Source organism: Necator americanus, chromosome IV (genome assembly GCF_031761385.1).
Source record: "Necator americanus strain Aroian chromosome IV, whole genome shotgun sequence".
NCBI classification, from domain to species: Eukaryota; Metazoa; Nematoda; class Chromadorea; order Rhabditida; family Ancylostomatidae; genus Necator; species Necator americanus.
Genome location: NC_087374.1, coordinates 9,296,656 through 9,312,049, shown reverse-complemented (window position 1 = coordinate 9,312,049; position 15,394 = coordinate 9,296,656). Strand labels below are relative to the sequence as shown.

The following is a 15,394-nucleotide window of genomic DNA, read 5'->3' as shown; positions in this document are numbered from 1 at the left end:
ATGCGCCAACACGTTCACTTTAAAGATTATGGAGAAAAAGGTGATTCCGTCCATTTCTTCCTAATTGCCGTAAAATAACGACCCGGAAGATACGGCTTCGAGCGTTCTAGCGCGCTACTTCCTACAACGAGTTCGATTGGAGCGCGTCAGCTTTGTGCACGCGCAGCATGTTTCTTGCCGTTTTTTACTGCACTTAGGAAGAAATGGTCGGAATCACCTCCTCTCCATAATCTAAGCGAGAAAACGGGAAATGAGGTGCAATGAGAGGCACTTTTTAAGGCTGTTATACTTTTACCTCTAAAATGAATTACCGGAACTTACGGCTACATTAAAGTCATCTAAGCGCACAGAGATCTCAAAAGGTTCAGCGGCAGTTTCACAAATCCCGATGAGAACATTCGACGAGCCGAGCGCTACTGTCCTGAAAATGTTCATTTGTAATTTTTGGGGCTGCATACGATAATGACGAAGATAACCTGAGATTATTTTTATTGTGTGACGACCCATTTCGACTTTCACATAGAGCACCATCAGGGAATACACCATCTTCTGATTGAATCAGCAAATAAAGCGACGAAGCACCTCTGAATGAATATCAATTGAAAAATAGAGATTCACTTTGGAAACCGCTAGCCACCGCTATAATATAAAACAAGCTCTTTTTCCCATAACTGCTTTTACACGAAAGAGGACCAACGATTTTAACAAATGGTCTTCTATATATCCACTGATTGATTTGTTGAAAGTGTAGATATATTTACATTTGGTTTGGAGATAAAGGGATTTTTGTAAATTCTTGTGGAACATAACGGTATGAAAAGGACGACTTTTAATGTTAATTTCTTCTGGCGAACAGAGAGTCCGTCAAAAGGTTCAGCGGGCATCGGTGGGGGATTCAGGGCCAAATGCCCGGATCCGGAGAACCTTCGACGAGCTCGGATGGCGGGCTACTGTCCTCCGAAAACTGTTCGGCTTGTAATTTCTCTCCTTTGGGGTTGCATACGATAATGCCACGCCCCAAGATAATTCCTGGAGATTATAAGGGTTTTACAATTAGGGTGTGACGACCCATTTCGACTTTCACATAGAGCACCATCAGGGAATACACCATCTTCTGATTGAATCAGCAAATAAAGTGACGGAGCACCTCTGAATGAATATCAAATAAAAAATAGAGAATCACTATGGAAACCCCTAGTCACTACTGTAATATGAAACAAGCTCTTTTTGGCGGTGCCATCGAACGAGGCTGAATTTAACACGACGCAAGAGGACACAACGATAATCTAACAAGAGACTGGTCTTCTAGATATCCACTGATTGGCGAACTGTTGAAAAATGTAACCGACTACTAGGTGCCAGCCCTTATATATGGTTGCCGCGTGGAGATAAAGGGTTCCTGTAATACATTGCCTTGTGGCAATCGTTTCCCAAACGGTATGAAAAGAATGACGTTTAATGTTAGTTTCTTCTAGTGAACAGGAGTTACAGAAAACTACATTTGTGCTCATTTGTGACACTTAACTCCTTCCTTACCAAAGGCCTCTGACCGTCGGCGTTAAAACGGCACATGTCATTGCTACGGTAGGGTCAAAACGACTTGGGTCATGCAGTTGCGTAAGCGGTTGCGCTCAAAACGACGCGGTGGAGTTAGCACCTCGCTGCACTTCGCGACGGTCCCACCTCGACTCCGACCGCTGTCTCCACCGCGTCGCTTCGAGCGCAGCCACAACTGCACCGTGTTTCATGTAGTTTTGACCCGATCATAGATATAATTGGCGTTTCTAATCAGATGTGGAGAGAAGAGCTCTGCATCAAGGAGAAAATGTGTTGTGGTAAACGAGTCAGGAACTTTCGAAAACAACAATCGGTAACAATGTTACATTCGAGATTTCCCATGACGTAAACTTCGTTACGACTTAAGTTTCTGGAATAGATTTCTAGATGATGAGAGACTTTACATGACATCTGAGGACCGGAAGACTTATTTTAATAGTGAGACTCTTGGATTCTTTTATGGAGAATATTGAATAATACTAAAATAGTAGTATCGAGTTTGATAAGCTGTACACGAGGTTGTTAAATAAATTTATTGGTTAACGTTTCGGCAATATCACCTTCAAAGCCTGAAATGGGCAATTCATCCTACATTTTAAACGACCAACCTTTCCACAACAACTGATAAACTACTACTAATAATAATAAAATACTTTTAAATTAATAATGGAAAAAATGAGCAGTCCCTTGTTTACATGATTGATTTCAATCTCTTACGGTACCTCAGTAGCTTTCTCATCGTGCAACTCCCGGAACTCGTATTTAATTTGACTCAAGCAGCTCGCTTAAAGGCATCACCCCACGAATCTGAGGTGGTGCAGATTTGAGGTGAAGTATTCGTATACGGGATTGCAGATTATGGAGAGAGGGCTGATTTTGTCCATTTCTTCCTAATTGCCGTAAAAAACGGTCCGGAAGATACGGCTTCATTCGTTTTGGCGCACTATTTTGTACAAGAGGTTCGATTGGAGCGCGCCAGTCTTGTGCGACGCCGCATCTTCCGGGCCGTTTTTTACGGCAATTAGAAAGAAATGGACGGAATCATCTCCCTCTCCGTAGTCTCCCATCCCGTATACGAATACTCCACCTGAAATCTGCACCACTTCAGATTCGTGGGGTGATGCCTTTAAACAGCGGTCCACGGTAAACGCTCGGAAGAGGTGAAGTTATCATTCATCAGTAGCACCGTAGGGCGGTCGTTGAAGAATTCTTCTTCAAAATCCTCTCTGCTGCAGCGCACAGATGTCATTCCTGCGCTATCTCGTCCAAGAGTAACGACAGTGGCACGACTATGTGCCGACTTTTCATGTTGCGATTTTGGTCTTGACAACATTGTGAGACTAGTGGACACATCTAGTTGACTTTTGATACCGCCCTAATCTAAACCTCTGGAGTAACGCATATTTTTCATACTGATCTGATCCCAGAAGTGCGCGTTAGCTCTGGCGGATGCCTCAGTATTTACTTCCATTTTTTTAACTTCATCAACCATTTGGATGTGACGGAGGGTATTTCTCACCCCACGTGTCACAGGGACGTGCAACCGGATTTTTTTCGGTTTGCAACTTACCGATACCATTGTATACCTTATCCACCTATTCCTACCCATTTAGGTGGATAAAGACCTTAGTTAACTTCAACCTTAAATTCAACTTGGGTCCTTTTAGGTGGAACAGCAAACAAGTATTAAAAGAATAGATATGGAGCGATATATGCTTCGCATCGCCAGCTCCTGGACGAGCAGAAAAAAAGTTGCCACAGCCCGCTCATCATCTAGGAAGTCCTTTTATGTCGTTTTGGATTTCATTTCAATAACGTGGAATTGGCCCAGACTTTATTCAACCCTATTAGTGATGTGTGCTAAAAGGTGCACTAAGTGAAGACGTTGAGAAATTGAGTTGAAAAGATCTGTTCGCTATGACACTTGGAAGAGATGAAAAACCTAGAATGGATGTTTAGAATCAAGAATTATAGATGATCACTAAAGAAGAGATCAGAAATGAGGAGGAAATAAGCGAAAAGGAGCGCGAAAAAGGAGATTAAGTTCATCATTCTAATAATTCAGCTTAATAAACGATCTAAAAATTGTTTGGAACGAAACTCCGAACAGTTTTCAGTTCCTTTATTAAGCTGAAGTATCAAAATGATGTTCTCTGGGACTCTAGTTCCTCAACATCTCGGACAGTTTAGCGTTAACGATTTTCGGAGCTATGGAAAACTTTTGGAAAGGGATGGAGGAAAACCATCCGTTAAGCACTTTCGACTCCATAGGCAGGGAAATGCAAAATCATATTGAATTAGTTACTTTTTCGGAAAGGAGTAAAAAGAACACGAGAATAAAAGAAGACATAGTGAAGAAATTGCGCTCACTTCTATTTATTTATTTATTTATTTATTTATTTATTTATTCCAGTAAACGTTACTCACAGCACACTCGAACAGTAATTTGAGAATGCGCAAAAAGTAGTCGAAAGAACAGTGGACCCTAAGACAAAAATACAATTACTAAGGCAAATTTTTCCATTTGTCTTCCCTGAGATACGCCGGCTATGACTTTCCTTGTTCGACTGATAAGGCATTTGTCCCGATCATTTTTGATTCCACCCTTTCAGGTTGTGAAGAAAGCGGATTTGCCGAAAAGACAGCAAAGAAATTAAAACAACCTTGCCTCCATCTCAACACACGGGAACAACTATCATTTCGCCTATGTTTATTGAAAGTCCTCGATTACCCGAAACTTATGCTCAGTATTTTAATTTTCTTCCCACATTTGCGAACCGATCAATAATTCCTTTACTGCACCTTTTAAGAAAAGTTTAAAGGCATCATCCCACGAATCAGAGATGGTACGGATCTCAGGTGGAGTATTCGTAGACGGGATCGTAGATTATGGAGAGAAGGGTGATCCCGTCCATTTCTTCCTAATTGCCGTAAAAAAACGGCCCAGCAGATGCGGCTTCGAGCGCTGCGGGCGCTTCTTCTACAACGAGTTCGATTGGAGCGCGCCAGCCGGGTGCACACGCCGCATCTTCCCGGCCGTTTTTTTACGCCAATTAGCAAGAAATGAACGGAATCACCCAGCTCTTCATAATCTACGATCCCGTATACGAATACTTCACCTGAAATCCGTACCACTCCAGATTCGTGGTATGCTGCCTTTAAGAAAATTAAGATTTAAGATTTAAGAGAATTGTCTTCTGAGAATTCTTTTCTACCTTGAAACCTTTAAAATAGAAAATTTCTTTGAGTTAATTAGTTAGCAAAAGCATGCGACAGAATGTTTAATGCTTAAATTATCCATACATTCCTAATCATCACCCTCTTCGACAATTTTCATTCACTAAAAACGAACAAACGAAAGATTCCCAGCACTTTTAACACATGATCCTTCTATATTTGAAGTCGTTTAATGTTTGTCGGATACCCGTTTACAACTCAACGAAAACGGTAACTTCGAGGGAAGTTCGTAATTTCTCGCAAGCATAACGGTAAAGTAAAAGCTAAAAAGCCAATGCAACAAATACAGAGACGAGAATTTAGAAAATGTGATCCTTAATTTTCTAAACAAATTTTGGAATACTCCACAAATGACCTGACCCTTAGCCGATAGATAGCGCAACATAAAAAATTTTTGCCAACACTACTTCCGGAGGCCTCGGATATCTGGCTGCTTGTCAAAAGAAAACACTGATAATAAGTGATATGGTAGAGATAGAATGGATGTATCTTAATTCCTTTCATTCCCTTAATTTCATAACAAGAATTCAAATGAAAAAAGTGTAAGACATACCCATTCTATCCCATCTAACTCCAATTCTTGGTAGTTTTTTTATTTCTTAAATCTTTACATGCTGCTTGACATACTTCGGCTTGAAGGCATCACCCCACGAATCTGGGGTGGGTTAGCCTAGCCTAGCGTAGATTATGGGGAGAAGGGTGATTCCGTCCAATTCTTCCCAATTACCCTAAAAAAACGGCCCGGAAGGGCGTACGGCACGTACACAAGGCTGGCGCGCTCCAATCGAACTCGTTGTGGAAAATAGTGCCCCAGAACACTCGAAACCGCATCTTCTGGACCGTTTATTACGCCAATTAGGAAGAAATAAACGGAATCACCTTCCTCTCCATAATCTACGACCGCGTACAGGCATAACCCACCTGAAACCCGCACCATCCCAGATTCGTGGGGTGATGCCTTTAAGAGGGGGCACGGACAGGAATTTTCGAATTCTGCGAGTTAAGAAATGGACGATGGAAGAGACAGGGTGGATATGTTTTGAATTAGTCTCATTTGTGTTGCTGTTGTAAAATAGGAAAATGAGGGAATGAGTCAAATTTAAGACATATGCATTCAATTCCTTTCCATTCTATTTCTTAAAAGTCTTTTTTCTTGATATACAGTTTTACAAGTGGTCTTTAGAAGAAGAGTGTGCTGCATTTTTTTGTTGCGTTCTACCTGCTGAAAGCTAGAAATGTTCAGGTTTTGCAGGTACGACAAAGAAAATCCGAAACATCTCCTACAAATGTAAGAAATATTTGGATCTGGATTGGAGTGATGAACTTACTCGAGGAAGCAGCCGTACGCGAAATGGACGGAACAAAACGGCACAAGAAAGATAGGAAGAAATTGAGTAACACCATAAATTCACTTTTTGCAACCTAACAGGTCCACCTTGCACAATTTCACCTCACCGATCTCGTGGAGTAGAAATTGCATCGTAAATTAATCCATCTAGTTTCGATCGTCGTTTGAGGCATACTTTTTCCTGTGATATTTGCAATGTAAGTTCTGTGCAACACAAGCCAGCAAACGGAACCCAACATGAAGATTTCCCTGAAATGTCGCCCTAAAACTGAAGAATGTAATCCTGGTTAAGGTTACATAAATAGTTTGGAGAGCGAAAAACTCCAAGATTTTTAAGTGGTACGGTTACCAGCGCAAGTATCGTGTACTGTGTCTCTAACAGTGACAAAGGAAATACATTTCACTTTCTCCAAGATCAGTGCATTAACCTATGCGAAAATATTACATTCAAGAAATAAAGATTAAAAGTTAAGGAAGGAATTAACTATGAGATTTATAAATAATGTTAGCGTTGTCAACAGAGAAACAAGCATTCGTAGACAACGGAAATCAGCTGTGTTTGTTAATCATTCATTCATCACTGGTTTAATGCTAAAAGGATTGGGATTGGAATTTGCAGTCCAGTAAGTTCGCTATTTCTTCGACCCGAGAAAAAAAACATGCGAACCCGCTCTTTTGTTTTCATAACTCGCATCAATTTGATCTTCATTGTGAGATCTACACATCAATAGATTCGAGAGCGCGAGCTCTACCGATTAAGTGTAAATAGAACTTTCAAAAACTATCAAGGAAGCAGTTTCTGAAAAAAAAATTACCTGCGTGTACACAATAACAAGGCTGAGTCCAAGAAAATAGTGAAAAAAAATTTTTTCAGCCCATAAAATTGAAAACACAAGGATACATGATCTTTGACGTGGACATATTTTTCGAAAAGTCAAATGATAGTTACATATTCATAATCTACATAATATTGCAAACAATTTGATATCTTACACAGCTATAATTCCATGGCTCTGAAGATTTTGTAAATTTGACTAAAGTGACATGAGTGAGTAGTCTTCTGGAGGAATTATTGACAAGATTATAATGCAATACCTAGTGTATCATCCAGAAGTAGACTTTTTGATTTAGAACCTCTTTCACTGCGAAGAAGGAACGATCTTATCATGGTTCATAAAATCCTATATCGTTACACTAGTCTGAAAATCTCTGATTTCTTCTCTTTTAAAGACCCGATAACACGTGGCCCTACATTTAAAGTTGACTTTACTTTCCCTCCTCGGTCTTCAGTGAGACAACACTTTTTCGTTAACAGAACTGGCTCGGACTACTCAATTATATCCAAAAAAATACCTTCACCCGCTAAGCTTTCAGTATTTAAGAAAGCTGTTAACAGATTCCTTAAGCAAGCAAATAATTAGAGGTTTCTTCACTTGTATTCGGTAACCTATTTATGTAATCATTGCTATTATTAAATAAATAAATAAATAAATAAATAAAATCTAGCTGCGATATCGGAAAATTTGGGAGGAGTTACCAACCCTGCGACGCTGGAGTTGTAGTAGATGAGCGATACGATCTCTGCTTCCCGTTCGGACGTCCGCTCCAATTCTTTAATCTCAAGGATGCGTCGAATTTTTGAGAACAACACGTTAAGCGACATACAACACGAGCAGAATATAAACACGACCATCGCGCGATCGTGTGACCTAGTCCATCTCATACCTGCAAAAGTGTATAAGCATTACACCAAAAAATACAACTAATCAAAATATCTGGAAAAAACCTATAAAAGCTTTCAAGAAAGGACTGTATTGGAGGCGGAAATAACATCGTACGTGGGACAGCCGGCGTTGCGAGATGGAGCGAGCGGCGATGCAATCTAAAGCGGAGATCGCACTTTCACGCAATGTACACCTGTTGGACTTGCATCAACAAATGGTACCTCAGAGACGTAGTCGGAAAAAAATCCTACAGACCAGATAATTGCCAAAATGTTGCAAAAGTATTCAGCTGCAGAAGAAAACCTTATTGAGTGGAAGTGTTATGGCTATAGTAAATGAATTAGGACTTCCTGAAACCATCGCAATTAAGACGACTCATAATCAAGTGGGGCGGGTGTAGCGTACTCACTAAGAGGTCCGAATTTGTGACTACACTACCAATCGATAGTTAAAAAATCCCTCAATGCTCACCATTCTTTTCATCCCCTCGATAAATTAGTACCATACTTCTCCAGAAGGATAAAAACACTAACTTGATAAATCGACTGGTCCTTACAGTGTATTGAACGCGCGCTCCAGTACCTCAACGATTGCAAGCTATAGTCAAACGCGTTGATGCATCCCAACTGGATTTATACGCCACAGACTTCCAATGAAAAGTGAAGCCACGCTTAATTTTCGCCGTTTTAGTTCCTCCTGAGCCTTTATTCCATTGTCTGGTTGAGGGCTGCTTGGGCACCTCCGAAACTATCTTACAATTCATCTCTTCATCTTTTCTCAAGACTTTCAAGGTAATCGGTAAGTAGACAACCCATTGAACTCGAGTAGAAGTCGAATTTAAGTTTTAAACGAAGAATTGATGTATGAATGCTGTGAATTGACGTTCTATTAAATACAAGATGATGTAGCTCTCTTTGGTAGGAGCCACAGATAAACAGTTTCTGCAGAAAGCCTGCAAGTCTGCTCCAATGTATAACAGATGCGTAGTTAAGAAGGATGAGTTCTTCTCTTTATCGTCGTTTTCTCTAGTCAAGCTTTCCTTTCACGGTCTGAGGAGGAAAAGCTCATAAATAGACATAAAGGGAAGGGTACTGGGTTTACTGCCCAGCTACTTCCGGTCTAGTATGTGTCATTAATAGTTCGCAAAGGAGTATATATCATACAAAATGGGGTCGGCGATGACGTACGAAAATGTCAACATCATGCCAGCCTTTTGAAGTAGCCATGAAGCATTTACTACGCTTGTTCGACATATTATGAGGGGACCGTCACATAAGGTTCTAGCAAGTTGTCGTAAGGATGATCTCAGAGAAGTGTCAGGAAAAGGGCATCAGAGTGGTGATAGAAAAAGGATATGAGATACTGATATATCGGTGTTGGTACGCACATATTTCCTTGGGCTCACAAAACAATTGCAATACTCTCTTATGTGCTGTGCGTATTATTTTCCATTCGACATTTTAACATTGTAATTTGATTATATGATGTTTTATCTTCAAACATCGAATAAGAGAGCTAGACCCTGCTGTAAATCTCTCGGACGAATTTCGATACGCCCAGAAAAATGAAACAAGAACAATACATTAATAAGAAAGGGTTATCAAAAGCAAACATCTGAAAGTAAAAAAAAAAACAAGAAACCCTTCTGCATCTAGCATCGATCCTTGCATCGTATACACTCCTTGCATCAATCTCCTACCCGAATTCTACGCTTTGGCTGTGAGTTCCGCACCACGTCTTTTAAAGAAACACACTGACAAATTGAAAAGAGCACAGAAAAGACAATGAAGAAAACTTGTCACGATTGTCTTCTACAGATAGTTTGAAATGTTTACCTGAAACTGGCTATGACTCTGTTTTCCTATCATTCAAGGCTTCAATCTCTACGAATCTGCAGTTCAAATTACACGCGTACTATTTCGTTCTCTGGCTGCGCGTTGGATGACTGGAAACTAATCTGCAGGTTTCTACCGGCTACTTAATGCTTGCAGAAAGTATACAGAAAGATTTTTCTTTTGCTTTCGCTTTCTTTCGAAGTTAACTCGCTTTTCTGTAGATTCTGGATCAGGATGGATCACTGCCTAATGAAATAATTGGTAGCAACATATCCTATTCCTCACCCATTGGATATCCTTTTCCTCTCGCCTTTGGAGTAAATGCTTTTCCATCACGTTCGAGCAGACTGCTAACAGTTCTGTTTATAATTCTATCACATAATCTGTGTTTATGGTTTTTCCATTTTCTTATTTTCAGTTGTATATTTTTTGTCCCTTTTCTTCCAGTTTTTTGTTTTAATTTGTTTTTTCTTCGCTCTGTACCTACTACTTTGCCCTCAATAGTCGAGTGTTTTGCGTTCTTCTTCAGGTAAGTGGGAGGTTCTAGTTTTTTATAGCCACAAATTCTCACATTCTAATTGATTTATTACACGAAAAATGTTACAATAACAATAAAAACAAGATAAATAAAATAAAAACATGAAAAATGGGTAAATGTTTGATACCAGCAATTTAGTCGTATATGCATCGGGTTTCTGTTGGTAGCTATGATCATCTGTGGTCTTGCCTTTATACTTCTAGTAATCCTGAGCAGGCGATCACTGGTACCTAAACTTACGCCTTGCTTCGGGAAGCTACGTTCATCGACCAACGCCAAAAGCCCTGCGACATCCAAACTGGGGTAACGTCTCTCTCCGCAGTTTCCGAGTAAAGAAACGTAAAGAAACGAAAAAAACGTGTGAAGAAACTTGCAAACTATGCACTGAATGATATTTCCAGGGCAAAAACCTCGTGGCCGACCACATTTGATTCAGGTAAATCAGATGGGTTCTAGATTTTATGTTTCGTCAACCTCAGCTTCTTTTCGTCACTCCTGCTCTGTTTGCATTTCGTCCCGTAATATAGTTTGCGTTTACACTGTTGTTTGTTTTGTTCCTTCATGTACATTGACCATTGCTGTTCTTTTGTTCTTTCGCGTTACTTGTTTTCTAGTTAGTTTTTACTTGTTTTTACCACTTGTTTCGTTTTTACTCTGCTTCGTTTATTTTGTATAGCTATTGTACGGAGTTGTCTCGTTTCCTCGTTTCACTTCTTTTTTTTTATTCGTTTTGTAGTTGTACTTTTGCCTTTTACAGATTTTTTCTTGCGTTCCATCTCTTCTTCCTTCGCATAAATGATTGTTGTATTTTTTCAATTTGACTTTTCTTTACAGGATTGTTTCGCTTTCGGTATTCCATTTTTTTCACTTTAATGTTATGGTTTTCTTTGCTGTCCTTTCTCCGTTTCTTCACTATTTCATTATTTTTTCGTTAGCTGTCTCTCAACCGCTTCATTATTACTCTTTTTCTCCTCTACTTCATTTTCTTCCAGCTTCTCTACCACACAGCTTTTATCGCTATGTGTATTATTTCATAACTGTCATCATACGTACACCTATTAGGGCAACAACTCTCGGAAATGCAAATATTCCCTCACGTACGCAAATAAAAAACAATAAAAACAGCACATTCATCATATAACCTAGAAAGCTTTTATTTATTTTCAGTATATCTGAACACGTACTGCTCTTTCTTGGAAGCCATGCAAATACTATCTGCTACTTTACTGTCTTGCCACAAATCGCATGCGCCCGTATTCACACTAGGAACTATCGCAACAAACCCAGCTTCCACCAGATTACTCCAATGCTTTGATCCAAATAATTAATGCGGTCAACCTCTCTATCGATCCACCTGAGTCAATTTTCTTATCTTCGTAATCCCTGGATACATTCGCCCTGGCAAAATAGGGTCGCGTAATAGACAGAATCGAGAAAAGTTACGGTGGTAAGGATTTGTCCAGTTGTTTTCTTAATTGTTATAGTCGTTAGCTGAGATTTCGCTCCACGTCGTGACATTAAAGATTGTGGAATAGTTGATGATTGCGGATCATCACCAGCTATATCAGATTCTTCATAGCTCTGATCCAAATACTTATTGCGGTCAACCTCTCTATCGACTCACCTGAATCCATTTTAACAACGAACCTGATTTTTTCGTTGATGACGGTGTAACTGTAAAAAACTGTCACCAAACCAACTAATTCGCGAGATTTCCATGAATGCTCACCTCTCTTTGGTATCCACGTATTGTACAATTCGTGGTTTAACCCTTACACTCCTCAATCAGTTCCAAGTGTGGCAGATTCAAATGTGTTAAAGTGTTAGTGAGTAGTTGAAGTAAGTTGTTAATTTTTTATAATTTAGTGGGTAGTATTGTAACCTTCACATGGAGTGCGCATCACAGGGAAATGGACCGGTTTGTCCTACGTTGACGTTAGGAAGTTTTAGGGTAAGCCTTAGTATAATGTGCCGTTGAGGCACAGACAATGCCTAAAAAAGTTGTGATTCGTCCGAGGGCAATTAAAGAAGTTGAGTTCTTTCTGCGAAGCTATAGTCGTGTTTCAGTAGTGTTGTAGTGTGGAGCCGCAGTAGTGCTTGCAGCCGAGGTGCATAGTGGCGTACGAGAGGTCGCGAGAAGCACTCAGGACATATGTAGCCCCGAGGATAAGATGGAGTTGAGGTGGAGTACAGCGTAGTGGTCCGGACTCAGCGTTGTAGTAAGTATTGAGAACTGGTTCGATAGGCACGAGGTTGCGCTAAGTCATATCCGGGGGAAGTAACAGGTTGTCCGATACTTCTCGATTACTATTTGATTGGTGCATTATTATTGCATTATTACTGGTTCTGTAGTGAGGATTTTTACCAGAAAAAAAGTGAGTTTCGCTTTTCATTTTCTTGGCAAAAACATTTTCCACTGTCTTATTCGTGAACATGCGTGTCGAATATAATATTCACACTCGTCATATTATGTTCTACCACTACGAATGGAAGGCGTCACAGTCATTCCGCCATTTCAATGAGTTTTTCGACGAGGAAACAGTTAAGGACAAGGCCAGCAATACTTCTCTCGCTTCAAACCTAACGACACTAAGTTGGAGGATAAGCCAAGAATAGAATGACCGTCAAATTTCCACTTCTAGAAGCCGCGGTGAAGAGGAGAGCACAACAAACGGGTCAATGCAGTTCGACAATCTACATGGCTCAACTTGATCGCCTTCATGCTGAAATTGAGATAAAAAGACACAAGAAGAACTTAATAATAACATAATAATTTTCTATCAGGATAATGCGTAAGGTATAATGCAAATCCAGATGTTGAACGGCGTGTCATCGAATTCACCAACAGTAAAGCCTCGAAACTGCTTCCTCGTCCGCCATATTCTCCCACAGAGGCGTAAACAGATTGCAACGTCAATCGTCCCTTGAAAAGCTGGTTAGCAAACAAAATTTATGACGATTTTGATGAGTTGTTGGCCAATGTCAAAGCGTGAATTGCCTTCAAGAGACGTGATTCCTTTGCCCATAGAATCGACCTTCTGTTTGTATGTTTTTTCCATAGTAAATATAGCTTTAAAAACCACGGATAATTATGCGGCGCATCAGCTCCTTGATCGCTATTCAGCATTGCTCTCATGAGAAGTCGAGCCAAATTGATTTTACTCTGTAGGAAGAAAAATCGATAGGTAGCGTACGATAAATGCATACAGACATGCCTCCGCAGAATAATAAAGTAAGAGGCAGCCAGCTCAGCCGGAACTTTTATAAGAAGTCCTAGCACACAATCCACCCTACCGTTGGCGTTTCGATGTAGGTACACAGTTTTTGATTTTCTTTGTCAACGTCGCGGAATCATTTTGGTGTTAAATACTGGTCTCTGACGGTGGGAATCGGCTCACCACTGGTCCTTCCTGGAAAATGATAAAAACCCTCAGAGCAAACATTCTATACAGGTAATATAAGATCCACTCAAATAGGTACGACGCAGGTGAAATGATAGAAATGGAAGTCCTCTTCTTGAATACTCAGGTGATTAGGGACCTTCGCTGAGGGGTTTTTGAAGACGTTTCATCTGACATCTTTAAAAGCTCAGGAAAGCTATGTAGTCGGGAAATACTACATTGAATCCATTGAAAAATGATAGTGCTTCACCAGTGACTCTTGGATTGAATTTTGGTATAAGACCCTTTATTTTCCCGAAAAGAAATATAAATTCATCTATGGTGTTGCATAGAATAAACGCTAAATAATGTAGCTAATTGCCCAAACAGAGTATCGAACAATTTGCAAGTAGTCCGTGGTCCTTTTTTCTGCTACCATCAGAGCCGATACCCTGAGGTTCTGTGACACTGAATGCATTATTTAGTAATATTCTGCGAATACTCTCTCAGCCTTTGCTCTTATGTATGTTGACCAATGAATGAGATTTAGTACTTTCGATGAACATTAAAATCCAAAAAATTTCCACAGGGATGCCTTTAGGGTTGTTGCAACTCACTCGTCAAAAAATTCCCTACCACTTCTATGAAAAAAAAACTTAGAAAGCTAAAGTTTAGCACATGCATTGTGTACGCAACGATTTTCTCTTCTGCTTTCTCATTAAGAGAGATAATGTCATCATCATAGCGGCAAACGAGCCGTAATTTAGTACTTTGTGGCAAAATATAATTTCAATAAACTTGGAGTGTTGACCTCACTCATTTTCCTCAAAATATAAGATAGTAAACTTTGAAACAGAACAGCTCAGATTATTTTTTTAACTGCATCTTTCTATGAAATATTATCTTGCAATAGAATTTCCATGTAGTTTTTCTTAAAATATACATCTGTAGTAGTAGTTAAACTCATGCCCTACACGTCCAAAACAATCACTATCATTGACGCTCCCGTAGTCACTGTAGGCGACATTCAAACACGCAGAGCAGCACTTATTTTTCTTCTTAAAATTGCGAATTTTTTCCTCACCTATCACTTAACATTCTCCTAACCTATTGCATCTGAAAGATACGTTCCACTCATTCTCCACGGAAGCATTCATGAAACCACTCAAAAATCACTTTAGCGCAACTCGCCTATCCTTACGGCTACGGCTGTAGAGCGTAGCTTGAAGTTTCTTGTAAATATCATTAGGCAACACCTTAAAGATTTGTTGTCCTTGTGAGAATTTTGATTGGTAATTAAATGGTATGCGATTACCTTAATCTCGTCTTTCTTGTCAAAAGTTTTTCTAAGCAGTGAATAATCTTGGACTTCTTCATCTTTGGCATGGAGTTCAAACAATAAGTGGCTAGACCATGATGATCGGGAAAGTATGAGTCGCTGGACTGGACATTGGATAAAATAAGGACATAAAGAGTGCAACGAAACATAGTAAAACATAGAAAAGTTGCGCATTTTCTCAAAGGAAAGTGGACATTTTTCTCCAGTATATCCTTTGGACAAAGTACTTTCTCCACTGAGTACCATTCAGTACATCGTGAGTCATCTTGCTTCAATGCTGAAAAAACTGAAAAATTGGAAAGAATAGGCATAGCACTCGGAAGCAGAGAAAAATTCTCATTTTTGGAATCCACTCAGCGTTACAAATTTCAATGTTATTCAGTTATTTAGTTAAGTGGATAGTTCCAGTCTTATTGCTAATATTCTTAAGCGAAGA

The 15,394-nt window shown here is 39.7% G+C and overlaps 1 protein-coding gene across 3 annotated transcripts; it reads right to left on the bottom strand.

Annotated features, from left to right (window-relative positions):
• Nucleotides 1-297: 297 nt before the first annotated feature.
• RB195_000744 (uncharacterized protein) lies at nt 298-8,371 on the bottom strand (the record flags this gene model as incomplete). 3 transcript variants are annotated; one of them, XM_064197243.1, is made up of 6 exons in its annotated part: nt 298-421; nt 477-584; nt 1,069-1,149; nt 7,684-7,867; nt 7,929-8,024; nt 8,338-8,371. In XM_064197243.1, 6 exons carry the CDS (start codon nt 8,369-8,371, stop codon nt 298-300), a joined length of 627 nt encoding a protein of 208 aa, XP_064053122.1. The 3 variants fall into 3 exon arrangements, with proteins under 3 accessions (XP_064053122.1, XP_064053123.1, XP_064053124.1); XM_064197242.1 differs by lacking the exon at nt 1,069-1,149; XM_064197241.1 differs by lacking the exon at nt 7,929-8,024.
• Nucleotides 8,372-15,394: the final 7,023 nt, after the last annotated feature.